At 39.9% G+C, this 18067-nt stretch overlaps 2 protein-coding genes across 2 annotated transcripts in view; both read left to right on the forward strand.

Moving 5' to 3' along the window:
• Window positions 1-520, forward strand: part of LOC134751996 (U4/U6 small nuclear ribonucleoprotein Prp4) — a 29892-nt gene extending 29372 nt beyond the window's left edge. The window contains exon 14 of the mRNA XM_063687545.1: window positions 396-520. Within this exon, the coding sequence (XP_063543615.1) occupies window positions 396-488 (93 nt within the window). The 3' untranslated portion in view covers window positions 489-520. The remainder of the gene's footprint in view (window positions 1-395) is intronic.
• A 3195-nt stretch (window positions 521-3715) lies between these two features.
• Window positions 3716-16209, forward strand: LOC134751999 (UDP-glucose 6-dehydrogenase). The gene is made up of 2 exons (XM_063687549.1): window positions 3716-5466; window positions 16072-16209. The coding sequence occupies exon 1, from the start codon at window positions 4028-4030 to the stop codon at window positions 5462-5464; it is 1437 nt and encodes a 478-aa protein (XP_063543619.1). The 5' UTR covers window positions 3716-4027; the 3' UTR covers window positions 5465-5466; window positions 16072-16209.
• The last annotated feature ends 1858 nt before the right edge of the window (window positions 16210-18067 follow it).

Consider the following 18067-nt stretch of genomic DNA (forward strand, 5'->3'; position numbering starts at 1 on the left):
GGCTGTATCTCATGAACCGTGATAACTACAGTTGAAATTTTCAGAGATGTATTTCTGTTGCCGCTATAACAACAAATACTAAAAACAGAATAAAATAAATATTTAAGTGGGGCTCCCATACAACGTGATTTTTTGCCGTTTTTTGCGTAATGGTATGGAACCCTTCGTGCGCGTCCTTGGGCTTACCGTGGGACTTAGTCGATCTGTATAAGAATGTCCTTTAATATTTATTTATTTGGGGCATTTTCTATGATAAGGGACCTTATTGTCGATGGCGCTTACGCCGCACAGCGTCGCGCGGCATTGTATTTATATCGGAGCATCGTTTATAATGGCGCAAGCGCCATCGACAATAAGGACCCTTTTTATAGAAAATACCACATTTATTGTTACAGGTGATGTCGGGCGACATATCCTATGACAACAAGTACATAGCGACGTGCTCATACGACCGGACCTTCAAGCTGTGGGCGCCGGATCTCGCGTGATTTTAACATTTTTAATAAATAACTGCCCTTAATTTGTGTTTTATTTTGCCTCAGACGTATGCCAATCAAATTTTATCCGAAATAGGGTCATTCTACTTACTGCAGGTTTATATATTTGTAAGATTTTTTAAAAATTGTATATATCAATATTAAGGATATTTTAATGCTGAACTAACGATACCTTGAAACCAAAGTAATAGTTATGTTCGATACAAGTGCGGAAAAGAGGAATTTCGAAACGAGTGGCGATAAATTATAACTCGACCGCAGGGAGTGTTTTAAATCGGCACGAGTTGCGAATTACCTATTCGAACGAGTATCGAACAACGTTTTACAGTACATATGGCCCTTTAAACTTTCGACATATGCACAAAAAGTGCACTTTACGCACTAGTGCGAGAAAGTAGCACCATATGTACTGTAAAAATATTTTATATATATATTTTTTAAGTAACAAAGTTGTCATTATGAGTAAAATAGCCGGCACGGTAACATAGTTGTATCAAAGAGAATAGATAGTATAGAGAATTATTGTCACAGTAAATTTACTGCCATCTATCGACACATTAAATTAAAATGTATAACAATATCAAAAAATGTATACATATATGGATATTTGTTTTTTGATTATCTTTTTTAGAACGCCACATGAATTTGACCCATTTCACTGATATGTGTTAAAATTGTTAAATATCAAACGGTGTCGCCAACGCCATCTACCCGAGTATAGGCCAAAGGTGTGGCGCCATCTATTCGAGTATAACTTTTTCTAGATAAAAAGCAGATACTAGTAGTCAAATATAGTTGGTCAAACCAAATTGGCAGTAAATAAGAACAAAAAAAAAGTATCTTTTTTTTGGGTGATTTTTTTTATTACAAAAAGGCAAGCATTTGACCGCAATCTCACCTGATGCTAAGTCCCGATGCAGTCTAGGGTGGATCATGCTTACCTAAAAGATGTCTATTCATTCTCGATTTTTTAAGATCCAAGTTATAGTGGACTGGGAATAGATTTGCAGGAAGTGAATTCCAGTCCTTAGCCGTTCGCATGATAATGATAAAGTTAGTACTACTGTAAGACAAAGATAGTATGATTCTCTCTCTCTATGTTTGAAATGAGACAGTCCTTTGACAAACTATACCCTATTGAATCTTGAATCTTTTCATAACCTTTGAAACTGTTGTTTTTGTTAATATGTACGAATTGTACGATCGCCAGATTAAGTCTGCGATCGTTGCAAAAATAGCACCATAGTGCGAATTTCATACAATTTGTCATACAATACTGATTACCGATTATTATAATCGGCAGGACAACCATAACACTGAAGGGCTATATCGGATGTATCATATACTGCAGGGAAGAAACCCGTTCGCTAGTTTGTAGTAAGTACAACGCCATCTAACGGCAAATTGATCAACTTGGAGTATGCCGAACTAAATCTAGGCTCCAGAATCTACCGCGAAAGTTCGCAAATTGCGGGCATCTTTCTCTTACTTCAATTAAGGTGTAATTAGAGTGACAGAGAAAGATGCTAGATGAAAGGTCTAACTTTGTTTCGTGATTACTGTTAAGCCAAAAACTTTATCAATCTTGACGCCTTCAGCGAGCCAAAGCTCGAGAGAAAAAATCACGAACATATGTTTATACTTTTTTTTAGCATCCGCACTTTTTTGTGCTAGTACTTTTAGGGTTCCGTACCCAAAGGGTAAAAACGGGACCCTATTACTAAGACTCCGCTGTCCGTCTGTCACCAGGCTGTATCTCATGAACCGTGATAGCTAGACAGTTGAAATTTTCACAGATGAAGTATTTCTGTTGCCGCTATAACAACAAATACTAAAAATTACGGAACCCTCGGTGCGCGAGTCCGACTCGCACTTGGCCGGTTTTTTCTATTTAGGTTAGTCTTCATAAAAACGTCTGCGTGAACGGTTATGAGGGTAAAAAAACGCCTCAATTAGGTTGACAGGTCGATGTGACCAGCTTAAGAAAACCAATTTCGAAAGTATTCATTAGAAAAGCTCAAAAACTTAAGACGTGATCCTAGGGCTTAAAATCGAGGTTTCGTTATCTGCCTCTATCACTTGCATATTCGAGCTATCCGAGCTACCAAATAAATGCAAAGGCAACGTATCTGGATACGTGAATTGGCGTCCTTATGTTAAAGTCTCCAGTCTCCACACGAAGTAACTAGTTAATAATCTGTGTTCTCCACATTAATCACTTTCTAGGATGCTTTAATAATGTAACTATTTTTATTTTCTGGCTTAGATAATTTCGCTTAGCTATGTGAAAATCTATTTTAAACTTTTATTTAATACCTATAATTAACGATTGAACTAAATATTGAACTAAGTCTGATGAACGAACTTTCCACCCACCTGGTGATTATTGAGGCATTAGGTATACTCTGTCAAGCAATTTCCGTCACTAGAAAAAAGCAGCAAATTTAAATAAATGTAGGCGCGAAGGGTTATCGGCCCATATGAATTTCGCGCCTTTTTCTACTTACAAACTTATTTGATCGGCTATAATTCATTACTTCTTAACCAATGTACATAAGATATCAATATTAAAATCGTTTAAGTTCAATCTGTCTTTTCCTTTAACTAATACATTGAATGTTTTGTTGCACCAGTATTTTTCATTTTATTTACTTTTTTTTAATACTACGTCGGTGGTAAACAAGCATACGGCCCACCTTATAACTAAATTGCAAGATAGAGAATCCTGTTGTCTTAAGAGCTAGTTAAATTATTGGTTATGGCTGGATTAGCAGGAACCAATTCTGAGTTCATACTGGGTTGCGCTTTGCACACAAATTAACACAAACATGTAACCATGATCTGGTAACATTGTACACTCAATCGTTTTAGTGCATTTATTTACCCTTGCTAGCTTGCGCCTACTATTTCATAATACTGAAGTTATTTTTTACATTTGCTGAAAGGTCATTATTAAAATCATGAAATATACCAAAAAATATTAGTGACAACACCGAGCAAATGTCAATGACATCTAATGCATAACGTTCGAGTAGACGCTACTTTCCATTACTAACAATTTTTTCTATACTTACATGTCAAACGATTTTGAACTGTATTGCTTTTATTGACAGCAGAGTTTTGCTTAACATTTTTTATCTTTATTCTAGGGCAGCGATGTAAATTGATCTTAATAGCGCCGTTGTGTTGCTTCAGCAGATGTCTTGCCGCACCGCGCACCGAGGTCATCAATTCATCATTTCCGCGAAGTGCACCCATCGATAGATTGTAGACCTAATGTATTAAAGAATTGCAGTAATAATACCGAGGTAGCCTCCGCGTGGCTGGCACAATTACTCACACGTCCACCGTGGCGTGAGTGCCACGACCAGGAAATCACGATCGGCCCATCAAAGCTTAAATCCTATCTTGAAACACGATAAATTGCATTTTAAATTAATTAGCGGGAAGTAATCGCGTAATCAATTAATATACGCGATTAAGGATTATTTTGTGATAGAATTTCGCTTGAAACTGTCGTGTGAATTAAAATGGTGATTAAAAAGATTTGCTGTTTGGGAGCGGGGTACGTCGGCGGGCCTACCTGCAGTGTTATTGCTCTAAAGTGCCCGGACATCCAAGTGACTGTGTGCGATAAAAGTATAGATCGTATAAACCAGTGGAATTCGGAGAAATTACCGATTTATGAGCCCGGGTTAGACGATGTCGTGAAAGAATGCAGGGGGCGGAATCTATTCTTTTCTACGGACATCGCGACCAGTATCCAGGAAGCCGATCTAATATTCATCTCTGTCAACACTCCTACGAAGACTATCGGTAATGGAAAAGGTCGCGCCGCGGATTTGAAGTATATAGAAGGCGCTGCACGTATGATCGCCGATATAGCCACTAGTAACAAGATAGTGGTCGAAAAAAGCACTGTACCGGTTAAAGCTGCCGAGATCATAATGAAAATATTGCGCGCGAACACTAAACCTGGTGTCAACTACCAAATATTGTCTAATCCGGAGTTCCTGGCTGAAGGTACGGCTATAGTTGACTTGGTAGAAGCGGACCGAGTCCTGATCGGTGGTGAAGACACACCGGAAGGACAGAGAGCTGTGCAGGAGCTCTGCTGGGTGTACGAGCATTGGATACCTGCTAAGAACATTCTGACAACCAACACTTGGAGTTCCGAGCTCTCTAAACTAGCCGCTAATGCTTTTCTTGCTCAAAGAATCTCTAGTATCAATTCTCTGACAGCCGTCTGCGAAGCTACCGGGGCTGATGTGTCAGAGGTAGCCAGGGCTGTCGGTAGAGACTCTAGAATCGGTCCCAAGTTCCTAGAAGCCTCCGTCGGCTTCGGAGGCAGCTGCTTCCAAAAAGACATCCTCAATCTAATCTATTTATGTGAATGTTTAAACTTACCAGAAGTAGCTGCTTATTGGCAGCAAGTTATCAGCTTAAATGATTACCAAAAGACCAGATTCACTCGGAAAGTTATTGAATCACTCTTTAATACAGTTTCGGATAAAAAAATAGCTATACTTGGCTTCTCATTTAAGAAAAACACCGGTGACACTAGAGAGTCTCCTGCTATACTTGTTTCTAAGACATTATTAGACGAGGGAGCCAAACTGCACATCTACGATCCGAAAGTAGAGAAAGAACAGATGTTATATGAACTAACGCATCCATCTGTAACGTCTGAGCCTGAATCGGTAAAGAAGAATGTTGAAATTCATGACTCAGCGTATTCAGCGGTCACGGGAGCACATGCTATAGTGCTTTGCACAGAATGGGACGAGTTTAAAGAGTTGGATTATAAGAAGATATTTGATGTGATGATGAAACCAGCATACTTGTTTGACGGGAGGAAGATATTGGACCATGACGCGCTGCTGGAGATTGGGTTCCATGTTCAGACTATCGGGAAAAGGCTGTCGCGGTCGAGCAGCATCAGGGCACAGGGCAGCCAGACTTCATAGAAGTAAGTTTTTCAAATTAAGTTTATAACATATTTAAGACTAACATCAAGCCCACACTTTGTGTAAAATTACCTACTTTTCAAAATAAAATAAATGTTCCGTACCATTACCATTACGCAAAAAAAACGGTAAAAAGAATCACGTATGTTGTATGTTCATTTTACTCTGTTTTTAGACTTTCGTACCCAAAGGGTAAAAACGGGACCCTATTACTAAGACTCCGCTGTCCGTCTGTCTGTCACCAGGCTGTATCTCACGAACCGTAATAGCTAGACAGTTGAAATGTTCACAGATGATGTATTTCTGTTGCCTCTATAACAACAAATACTAAAAACCGGCCAAGTGTGAGTCGGACTCGCGCACCGAGGGTTCCGTACTTTTTAGTATTTGTTGTTATAGAGGCAACAGAAGTACATCATTACGGTTCGTGAGACACAGCCTGGTGACAGTGGTGACAGACAGACGGACAGCGGAGTCTTAGTAATAGGGTCCCGTTTTTACCCTTTGGGTACGGAACCCTAAAAATCATAATTCAAAAATTTGTTCTGTAAGTAGGCCTTATAGGACTTAAGGGCCCCGGGGCCCTTCCTTTCTTTCGAAATTGCTACTGGACATCCTGTACAAAAGCGCTCAATGGTGATATTGATATACCACAAATAGTAAATAACACTAGACCCTACTCACAGTGTTGTGTTCCTGCCGGTGAGTAAGGTTGCCAGAGCTCAACGAGGCCGAGGGTCGGAGTGTTCAGGCCTGCGCATACCGGCGGAGCGCAGCGTAGATCACTTTAAAATCAATGTATATTCTCTCCTATTCCAATTACATTTACTTAATTACTCTGAGACCTCGGAGCATCACGGATGATTGTTACTCCGCGGCATCGAGGAGCATGATAGAGGAGCGTGCCACGGCATCCCCCGGTATGCGCCGAGGCCTCCCTAGTGCGCCAGGACGACAGGGGAAACCTCTAGCACTAAGTGCCAATTGCACCGTCCGCACTTGACAGATTGATCAACGTCACCCGGCGCGCCGCGGCGGTTTACTATGAAACCTTTCCATACAATAAAATTTAGCGAACTCTTTAACGATGACAAACAGTTTGGTGCAACCGACCCTAATAGTCCCTATCGGCTAAATCCCTTTTGATAGAGTACACGCGGCGGTGGGGGTGGCATCCCCTGGTGTGCGCTGGGGTTACGCCGGGACGACGGGGGAGAACTCGTGCAGTGTACACTAGTCACTAATCCCTTTTGATAGAGCACACGCGGCGGTAGGCGGCGGCATGCCGCGGCATCCCCCGGCCTGCGCCGGAGTGCTCCCTGGTGCGCCGGCGGCGGGCGCTCGCGGTATCGCGGGATTTTACTCGCCAGTGTGCGCTGCGCGGAGTAAATCCTCCCCGGTGTTCTGCGCTGCGCTCCACCGGTTTGCGCAAGCTTTATTAGGAGTCGGCAACGCGCATGTAGGACCTCTGGAGTTGCAGGCGTCCATAGGCTACGGAGACTGCTTACCATCAGGCGTACCGTAAGCTTTTTTGCCACCGATGTCAGTATAAAAAATATTTTCGTTAGCACTACAATGTGTATATTATTATAGTCTGTGTGTAACATATGCGCCGCAAGTGGTATACAAACATGACTTACTGATAAAAGAAGTATGTTTATAAAATAGTATGTGCGCAATGCGGACATCCTATGATTTAAATATAGAGTACATACTATTTCGATAACATTTAAGACTATAGTGGACAATGCTTCCCCAAACTAACGTAGTTCCCATTTTCCTCCCTGGATATTGACGTTATAATAAATATTTTAATGCTATTTGATGTATTATTACACACAGCTAAGCTATGCCTCTTCTTTTTAAAATTTCGCGTGGAATTTGTTTTTCGTCCCAATTTTTATAATAGCCAAAAAATCGAAAAAAGTTAGAAGTAAGCGGAATAGCTATGGTTTATACAATCAAGTCCACAAAAAAAAGGCTTTTATTTCTGGGTAGCAACATAAATATAAAATTATTTGCAAACTTAGTCTAGGATTAAACCTAATTTGTATGTAAAGAATCAAGAACCCTCTTATGAGGTTTAGGCCTCTTCCAGAATTTTCCACCTCTCTCGGTCTTGGGCCTCCCATACGCATGGCCCCCGCCTCCTTAACTATGTCGTCAGCCCAGCGTGCCAATGGCCGTCTTCGTTTTCTTTTCCCGTCTGGACCTTTTCAGGCTGTCGCTTGTAAGGTCCATCTCTCGTCCTGTAGGCCGAGCACATGATTGACGCGACAGTATCTCGCCGCGAGATAGACTACCCGTCTTTTACTAACCGTATGAATTAAAGGGGGACGGATAGTCTATGTCGCGGTGAGATACTCTCGCGCCAATCATGTGCTAGCCCGGCTGGAGTCCGGCAACGTCTTCCACTATCCTCTTATATTGTATTGTATTTCGGGCGATTTTCCGCAACTCGAGGAATCCTGTCAAACCTTTGATGTTGAGTAGGACCTCGGGGAGGTCTTTCGGGGATCCGAGATGTTTTGCCCACTATCCTCTTAAAATAAAATAATAAATTAGTGTAAATTTAACTGAAGAAGCCGTGAAATGGGAAATTATGCAATGTATGTTTTAGTCTAAGGTCGAGTGACTCGAGTGCGTGTCGGTGTCATTATATTGCACGGATCAAAGATGGATTCAAGGATATTACGACGTCGTTTACAATCAATCACATATTTGAGAAATGAGTTAATCAACTTTTTGGCCGAAAATTTAATTGCGTTACCAAGATATCGAGCTTCTAATATACCTACATAGTGTTTGTTTATTAGGTTTAACAGTTGGGGCCTTGAATGTTTTAACATCACTACATAGTATAAAACAAAGTCGTTTTCCGCTATCTGTTTGTCTGTCTCTATGTATGCTAGCGTAATCAAAAACTACGCAACGGATTTTGATGCGGTTTTTTTAATAGATAAGAGTGATTCAAGAGGAAGGTTTATATGTATAATTTGTAAAGTTTTTGTGTAAATTAGTTGGAACTACCCATGCGAAGCCAGGGTGCGTCGCTAGTACACCATAAACTGAAACATATTTATAGGTATAGCTAAAGGTGAAATTTTATTACGAAGTTTAAAAGTTGTGGACATATTTGTGTTGGTCAGAAAGTTGATTATCCAAAATAGGTACTGTTTGTTGCTAATTTTTAGGGTTCCGTACCCAAAGGGTAAAAACGGGACCCTATTACTAAGACTCCACTGTCCATCTGTTACCAGGCTGTATCTCATGAACCGTGATAGCTAGACAGTTGAAATTTTCACAGATAATGTATTTCTATTGCCGCTATAACAACAAATATCAAAAACAGAATAATATAAATATTTAAGTGGGGCTCACATACAACAAACGTGATTTTAGGGTTCCGTACCCAAAGGGTAAGAACGGGACCCTATTACTAAGACTCCGCTGTCCGTCTGTCCGCCTGTCCGTCTGTCTGTCTGTCACCAGGCTGTATCTCATGAACCGTGATAGCTAGACAGTTGAAATTTTCACAAATGTTTCTGTTGCCGCTATAACAAAAAATACTAAAAAGTACGAAACCCTCGGTGCGCGAGTCCGACTTTGGCGATATTTTTTTTTGCCGTCTTTTGCATAATGGTACGGTACGGTTTTTAATTTTTGTACTAAGCAGTCACGTAGGAAAAGCGTATTAACACAATTAACCATGAAAAAAAATTATGAAATCGTGTAACACAGGCAATCGTATTAAGAGGAAAGGGGACGGCCGCTTCTCCATACATACGTAGTCCTCATTTTCCTCTCTGGATATTAACATAGAGAAAGTATGTTTACACAATTTGATGTATATACATATACCACAGCCCCTTCGTTTTCATTTTTCGATTTTATATTATTAATTATTACTAACTAGCGACCCGCCCCGGCTTCGCACGGGTGCAATGCTGGTGTATTATACATATAAACCTTCCTCTTGAATCACTCTATCTATTTAAAAAACTGCATCAAAATCCGTTGCGTAGTTTTAAAGATCTAAGCATACATAGGGACAGACATCCATCCAGACAGCAGGAAGCGACTGTTTTATAATATGTGGTGAAGTTAGGAGCGAATAATAAATTACATACAAATTTAAAATTGCTCCTAACTATACATGTGTAATAATAATTCGAAATAATTTTTAAGAAAAAAAAAACCGACTTCAATGGGGGATGCCGCTGAAAGCATTCTTAGATTCCAGACAATGAAATGAAAAAGACAGCATCTTTTGCCTAATTAATAATAATAATAAGCCCGCAGGGCAGCTTGTGGCGAGCTGTTGGGGAGTGACGACCCCACGGACCCGAGTGCTCCAGAGAGTCGGTCAGGGTCTCCGTCTCCGGCGTGTCTTCGTCGGTCGGAGTGGACCCCAAGGGGACCCGCAGGACTCTCAGCTCTGGCTTGCCTTCATTGGCCGTCCAGAGGGGAGTCGTAAGAGCTATATGCTCCAGGGGTGGAAGTGAAAGATGCATAAGACGCGAGTTGGCACAGTGGCTGTTAACAGTCACTGGGTAGAAAGCGGCGCACACCTCTCGACACCCCTGAGCCGCTCACACCGGTGTTGCTCCTGGTCGTCTTCACGACGGCAGTTTCAGGGGCCCATCTAGTCAGCGGCAAGTCACCACCTGCCTCGATAACGTGTTTTAACATTGTTATGGCAGGTTTCCGGACTTCTTTACAATAGCCCAGTCTCATTGTCCACCCAAACTTCAATCCATAGACCGGTATACTGTTCACTTTTTCTACAATAGTCCCAATGCCTGCTGCGACCGGTTCATGGGTGTCCATTGTTGCGCCTGTGAACGGGTTCCAGCAGGCGTTCTACATGACATTAAAGCTCTCCAAGGGGCCTCTACGTGTTGGATTTATATCCCCACGCAAGCCTATCAAAAGACCGGGATGCATAGGCCCGTGATATCCAAGGAGATACAAATAATAATAATAATAATAATAAAATACTTTATTGTGCACTACAAAGAAAAATACATGTTACAAACAATGACAGGACATAAGTGAGTAGGTAACAACAGGCGGACTTATCGCTAAAAAGCGATCTCTTCCAGACAACCTTCAGATAGCGATTCACTGGCTAGAAATAAGTATAAGTATAATTATGTAGAAAAGGAGGTAAACCGACCCTCTTTTCTAGTAGCATTTCGTTTTTGTAAGGGTCGCAGTTCTAACCTAACCTAACCTACTTTTCTGGTAGCATTTCGTTTCTGTAAGGGTCACAGCTCTAACCTAACCTAACCTACTTTTCTGATAGCAGTTCTGTTCTGTGAGAATCGCAGTTCAAAACCCACCCACCCACCTAACCCACTTTTCTAGTAGCATTTCCGGGTCCGGGTCTGGGTCCGGATCCGAGTCCGGGTCCAAGTTTGGGTCAGAGTTCGGTCCGGGTCCGGGTCCGAGTTGGGGTCCATGTTCAGACCCGGGTCCGGGTCCGAGTCCGGGTCCAAGTTTGGGTTTGGGTCCTTAAGGAAGAGAACAAATCGCCAAACGTGAACTATGTGTCATTGAATAGTTCCATTCTGATCATCATCAGCAGTTCCATTTCATCAAATGTCACTTTTTTAAATGTAAATGCTGGATTTGTTGATGAAAATACAGAAATCACTATATGTATGCCTTTCACATTTGAGGAGTTCCCTCGGTTCCTCGTGGGTCTCATCATCAGAACTCGAGCTTGACAAAAATATGTCTTAAAAACTTAAGTTGCTTAACAAACATAAAGAAGTGGACAAATCGCCAAACGTAAACTATGCGTCATTAAAGAGTTCCATTCTGATCATCATCAGCAGTTCCACTTCATCAAATGACACTTTTTAAAATGGAAGTGCTGGATTTGTTTATAAAAATACAAAAATCACTATATGTATGCCTTTCATATTTGAGGAGTTCCCTCGATTCCTCATGGATCCCATCATCAGAACTCGAGCTTGACAAAAATGTTTCTTGAAAACCTAACTTGCTTAACAAACATAACGAAGAGGACAAATCGCCAAACGTGAACTATGCGTCATTGAAGAGTTCCGTTCTGATCATCATCAGCAGTTCCACTTCATCAAATGTCACTTTTTTAAATGTAACTGCTTGATTTGTTGATGAAAATACTAAAATCACTATATGTATGCCTTTAACATTTTAGGAGTTCCCTCGATTCCTCATGGATCTCATCATCAGAACTGCTTTTTGACAAAAACGGGACCAATCTGTATGTATATACTTACAATCAAAAAAAGAATTTTCAAAATCGGTCCAGAAATGACGGAGTTATGGAGTAACAAACATTTAAAAAAAAAAAAAAAAAACCTTTGAAATCTTGAAGTCGGTTAAAAAAAACAAACGTAGTTGAGGGTACACGGAAGGAACATATCTAGTCACTTTTTTCGGAAAATTAGATTATTATCTCAAAATGTAGAGCTCTTAATGAACTATTAGTTATATCTTTTGCTACCACATATATGTAACACAAATTTTTTTTTGTAAAAAAGACTTGGTCACGGAATTACCATACATTTTGACATGGTTCCAAATATTAAAACCGCGATTACTCAAAATGTTACTAAAGTGACTAGACATGTTCTTTCCGTGTACCCTTCAGTTGTGATTAAAATACATCAAATTGTGTGAAAATATTCTCAATTTTGTCAATATCCAGAGAGGAAAATGAGGACTACGTTTGTATGGAAAGGTGATTTCACGCGGCCGTCCATTTGCGACTTAACCATGAAAAAAATGTATGAAATCACGTTACACGGACCATTGTAATTGTAAAATGGCGTAAACGCAGAAAATCGTATTAGATTGGATTATTCGTTCATTTCTTAAGAGTCCCCGGCAAGCTCGGCCGAATTGCACCTTCCCATACAAACGTAGTTCTGCTCTCATTTTAAAACTACGTATTGGATTGTAATGAAACTTTGACATGAGGTTTATAACACAAACGAAATAGAGCAAACACAAGTTTTGTATGAAAAACTTAAATTCGTCATATTTTTTAACTATGGTATCTGAAGCTACATAAACTAATTACAGACACAGCCTATTGTAATTACAAAGTTTACGGAACCCTTCAGCCGCGAGTCCGACTCGCACTTGGCCAATTTTTAGTCAGTCAATATTTTTCACGATAGACAATTTTGACGAAGGTTAAGGTAATATTGTCTTCGGTTACCGCGATAGTTACTCATGAAATAAAACTATGAAAACGGATTATATCGCGTAAATAATTATAATGTATAACTAGCCTTATGAACCGATTTTGCATGTACAACCAGCCTTAAAGTTTGTAGTCTATGATTGTTCATTATTTTAGTATGTGGGTATTTTTGCACTTTGTAATTTTTCCTCAGTCACCCGTTGACCACGAACGCTGTAAAGAGTTCGAAACGTCGGGATGTATTATAAATTCAATATACGCGATATAATCCGTTTTCATAGTTTTATTTCATGAAGGTTAAGGTAATTAAATTAATCGTTTTTCGATATAAACAAACAAGATTTGTTTGTCTGAATGGCGCAATGGCTATTTAGCACGTATGCTGCGGTGCTATTTGAGGTCTGACCTCGGCCATGTCACGTCTGAAATCGAGGCTCTAATGTTTCCAGCCTTCATAACTTGTGGTGTGACATTGTCAATATACTGTGTTACATGAAAAAAAAAAGAAAAAAAAAAAAAGAAAAATAATTTATTTGGTTTACAATGTGCATTTAAATGGCAATAGGGTTGGAACCTTCTTTTAAGTATAAAATATACTTGTGGCAGAAGGCCCCGCTCTTCCATAATTTGAAGGGGTACGACCAAATTTTATTTAAAATGTTACAATATGTGTTACATGGAAGTTTGTATGAGGAATAAATAACTACTGAACTGAATTAGATGAAATTTGGTATGGAGATAGTTTGTTGTGGGGAAGGATACAGAATAGTTTTTATTAGAGATGCCACGAATATTCGGCAACCATTCGGTATTCAGCCGAATGTTGCCTACTATTTGGCCGAATGCCGAATATCTGTTGCACCTACCTAAAAAGAAAACTTACATAATAAAAATAACCAAAAACTAGGTATTTAATATTTAAAATGTATTCTTGGAAAGTTGTAAAATACGAAGACCCTTTTTTGTGCAATTGTTGATTACAAAATATTTTATTTTTATCATGGGTCTGATTTGATTGGCTCTAACTACATTCATTAATTCTGTTCAACAAAAAATATATTTTAGCAAACGTTGTGCTTTGTTGGCGAACAGTTTTCATAATAATTGTGACTCAAAATGTCATGTCATGCCGAATATTCGGCGCTTCGGCCGAGAGAGGGACCGAATATTCGGTATTCGGCCAAAACCACTATTCGGGGCATCACTAATTTTTAAACCCGAAATAATCCCGTAAGGGTTTAAAAGCGGGGTTGGAGTTTTGTTAGGAAATCCGCTCGGCAACATAATCCCAAGAATTAGCGTAGGCACATCTTTTTTAGGGTTCCGTACCCAAAGGGTAAAAACGGGACCCTATTACTAAGACTCCGCTGTCCGTCTGTCTGTCTGTCACCAGGCTGTATCTCATGAACCGTCATAGCTAGACAGTTGAATTGAGTTGAGTTGGATGCCGGAGGGCGCCGTGGTGGAATGTTATCGATCCCAGTGCGCCCTCACGAACGGCAAAGAGGGTGAAACGCCGGAGTGGGTTTAGTGGGTAGGGCCAATTCTCCCCCCCTCTCGCCAAGAGAGGGAAAACGAGCGGCGAGTCCCACACACCGTGCGTAAGTACATTCCTACTCCGACAAAAAAAAAGGCTGTATCTCATGAACCGTGATAGCTAGACAGTTGAAATTTTCACACATGTATTCCTGTTGCCGCTATAACAAATACTAAAAAGTACGGAACACTCGGTGCGCGAGACCGACTCGCACTTGGCCGGTTTTTTTACAAAAGCGTGCCATTGCCATCTGATCTGACCTTCTACCACGGAGGCAAAGCTTTTTGGAATTCTATCGGTTGCCTTACCATTTTTTCCTTCCCCGAAAAGTGACTTGTGAAATGACGCGTACAACAATTCTAAGAAACTCATTGATATAGGTATATGATACACAACACAACGAAGGCCGCAAAATCTGACTCGGATCTTATTTGTAGAGCGTACAGGGGCGTAGCTAGAAGATATGGCGCCCGGGGCAGTCACCAAATTTGCGCCCCCTGACGACTGACAAAAGTTTCCCTGCTGCTGCCTTTTGCCCATTTTGGCGCCCCCCCTTGGATGGCGCCAGGGGCACTTGCCCCCTCCCCCCCCCCCTAGTTACGCCACAGAAGAGCGGCCTTTGAAGAGTAACATAATATACTAGGCTCCACACTCGCGTTCGCGGCTTCGTGCCGTGATTCGCGCATGAGTGTGGAGGGCCCTTTTGGTCAGCTTGACATCTTGAGTCAAAATAGGGATCACATGACACGTGGTCAAACTCACAAATTAACTTAACTTTTTCAAATTAATTTTTCAGTCCTTTTTCAGAAAAAAATTACATATATATATAGATTTCACCACACCAACACAAGGAAAATACTTACTGTAAAATATCAAACAAAATAAAAACAAAGCGATTCAAAATGAAGGTTATTAAATATATATTATTCTACAAGTCAATTCTACCAGAAAACATAAGAAAACAACTCAAAATTTGCATTTGATCACTTTTCCTCACATGTGGATAAAATGCAACTTTCTTATCAGTTTTTGAACAATCAAAAGCCTTTAGCAGCTGGTGTGGTGAAAAATATATTATTGCAGGTGAATGTACAAGTCGAGTTCTATGTAATTGACCGAGCGAAGCGAAGGTGTCGGTTTCAACTTGGGCAACAATGCTTTTGTATGTTCGACTGTTCTCAATTCTCATCAACCATATTTATCAATCGATTCTCGTGAAGTTTTTTTTTAATACTACTTCGGTGGCAAACAAGCACACGGCCCGCCTGATGTTAAGCATTCTCCGTAGCCTATGTACGCCTGCAACTGCAGAGGAGTTACATGCGCGTTGCCGACCCTAACAGTCCTAACACTCACTAGATGGAATTTTCTGCCGATTTACTTTTTGGATTTGTTTCAAAATGGTAGGTTCGCTGTCTACAGCTCACAGAACCATAGTCTGTTTTTAGAGTTCCGTACCCAAAGGGTAAAAACGGGACCCTATTACTAAGACTCCGCTGTCCGTCTGTCTGTCACCAGGCTGTATCTTATGAACCGGGATAGCAGTTGAAATTTTCACAGGTGATGTATTCCTGTTGCCGCTATAACAGCAAATACTAAAAACAGAATAAAATCAATATTTAAGTGGGGTTCCCATACAACAAACGTGATTTTTTTGCCGTTTTTTGCGTAATTGTACCCTTCGTGCGCGAGTCCGACTCGCACTTGGTCGGTTTTTATTGAAGAACAGCCCAAACTGCCAATAGTATGAAACGATTATGTGTTCTTTTAATGTGTCTATTGTCTGTGTGTTTACGAATAAAAACTATTCTATTCCATAATATATATTAGCATGAATTGACTCTAATAAGACCATTTTTGTTACAGGGTGTCGTCACAAATAACAAAATTATGAGATTAGAGCTAGTGAGGATATTACGCGTCCTACGCAATTATGGAAGTATACAACAGTAATAACAATTTTATAGATGGTTAAGAAATGAAATAAAACTATGAAAACGGATTATATCGCGTATATTGAATTTATAATACATCCCGACGTTTCGAACTCTTTACAGCGTTCGTGGTCAACGGGTGACTGAGGAAAAATTACAAAAAAAAAAAAAAAAAAAACTATAATATAATATTTTTTTTTTTTTTTTGTAATTTTTCCTCAGTCACCCGTTGACCACGAACGCTGTAAAGAGTTCGAAACGTCGGGATGTATTATAAATTCAATAGACGCGATATAATCCGTTTTCATAGTTTTATTTCATGAGTAACTATCGCGGTAACCGAAGACGATGGTTAAGAAATGTTAAAACAACCGTTTTATATGTGCGTTTAGCTATTTATCTGAAGGTAAATAAACTTCAGGGTGGCTTAAAAATAAGTGCATTCCCGTTGCCAGGGAGGTTTTTGTGATTATACTGAGCAACTTTTACTATGGGAGCAACCACGAAATCGCGAAAAAAATTTTACCCTCCCATAGAAAATGGACCAGCCAAAATGTATGAAACAGCCAAATTTTTTTTTGTTTGGGGTTGGTAACATAGTAAAAGTTGCTCAGTATAATCCCAAAATCTCCCTAGCAACGGGAATGCACCTGTTTTTTGACCGTGTATAGCTAGTTTATATTTTACTATTTATAATACTTTTCATCTGCTTATAAGATTTTCTATCTTAGAGCTAAATAAGTCGATATTGCTTGTATTGACTTTATGTCTGTAATAATAAGGTAGAAAATCGTATAAAAATGCTTTTAGAGTATTCGCATTTGCCTTATAATGGTTACATTTTAAACTGCCAAATAATGCGTTGTTTTATCAGTTTAACCTTGTACGTCCCGGCGTACAAAATTTAGAACAAATTACGATAAGTATTAACGTAAAAATATTAAAACTTGATTTATGTATCGAAATGTAAAACTATAGTTATTTTAGATTAATAAGTAATTTTACTTTAATATTGTAAAAAATATCCCATTTTTATTTTAATAAATATTACACAAACTAAGTTATAAATTTATGGAATGGTTTAACCCAATAGCGCCCATTGTACCCACCTACACACACCTGGGTTACGGCGTTTGATTCGATTTTCTACTGTAACTACACAGTGGCGTAGCTAGGGGGGGTCTGGGGGGGGGGGGGGGGGGGGGGGCAAGTGCCCCGGGCGCCATCCAAGAGGGGGCGCCAAAATGGGCAAAAGGCAGCAGCAGGGAAACTTTTGTCAGTCGTCAGGGGGCGCAAATTTGGTGACTGCCCCTGGCGCCATATATCCTCTAGCTACGCCCCTGACTCTACATAACACATTTTGCGAGGTCTCCTGATACAGGTACTTCATACCTAATAGGAGGACTCCACCCTATGTATTCACCAACTACATATATAAGATTGAAATGAAATAAATGATTATCTTATCTTATCTTAATACATTATAAAAATGGTGGGTTCCCAAAACTGCATGGGTGTGGGCGCTAATGGGTTGAAAGGTGTATTAGGCTGATTCCGAGTGCTTTAGAATGTGGGACGATTCCGACAATCACTCATAATTCCATGTCATTAGAGCCAATTCCCGTAATTACCCGATACTCTTAAGTATTTCGGATTATATAGCGTTTAATATAACATTGTTTTGACCTAATTAAGTTTTTTTTTAATTTACGTTTATGAAATAAGGAATAAGGTTTACGGAAGTCGGAACTTGAATCATTAGGCTGCGTTTCCACAAGAGACGTGCGAGGAATGTGTTTGTTAAGAACCAATAGAATGTTGTCCACTAGAGCATGAAATAAATGGGTAGTTGACTTTTTTTTTAATGGTATCAGTCGATCAGGTTTGTTTTGAGGATCAAATGTCTGTATGTGACCCATTGTCTTAAA

Source organism: Cydia strobilella, chromosome 24 (assembly GCF_947568885.1).
Source record: "Cydia strobilella chromosome 24, ilCydStro3.1, whole genome shotgun sequence".
In the NCBI taxonomy this organism is placed as follows: domain Eukaryota; kingdom Metazoa; phylum Arthropoda; class Insecta; order Lepidoptera; family Tortricidae; genus Cydia; species Cydia strobilella.

What these genes read in the sequence shown, in the direction of transcription:
- LOC134751999 (XM_063687549.1), top strand. Translation starts at nt 4,028, where the DNA reads ATGGTGATTAAAAAGATTTGCTGTTTGGGAGCGGGGTACGTCGGCGGG.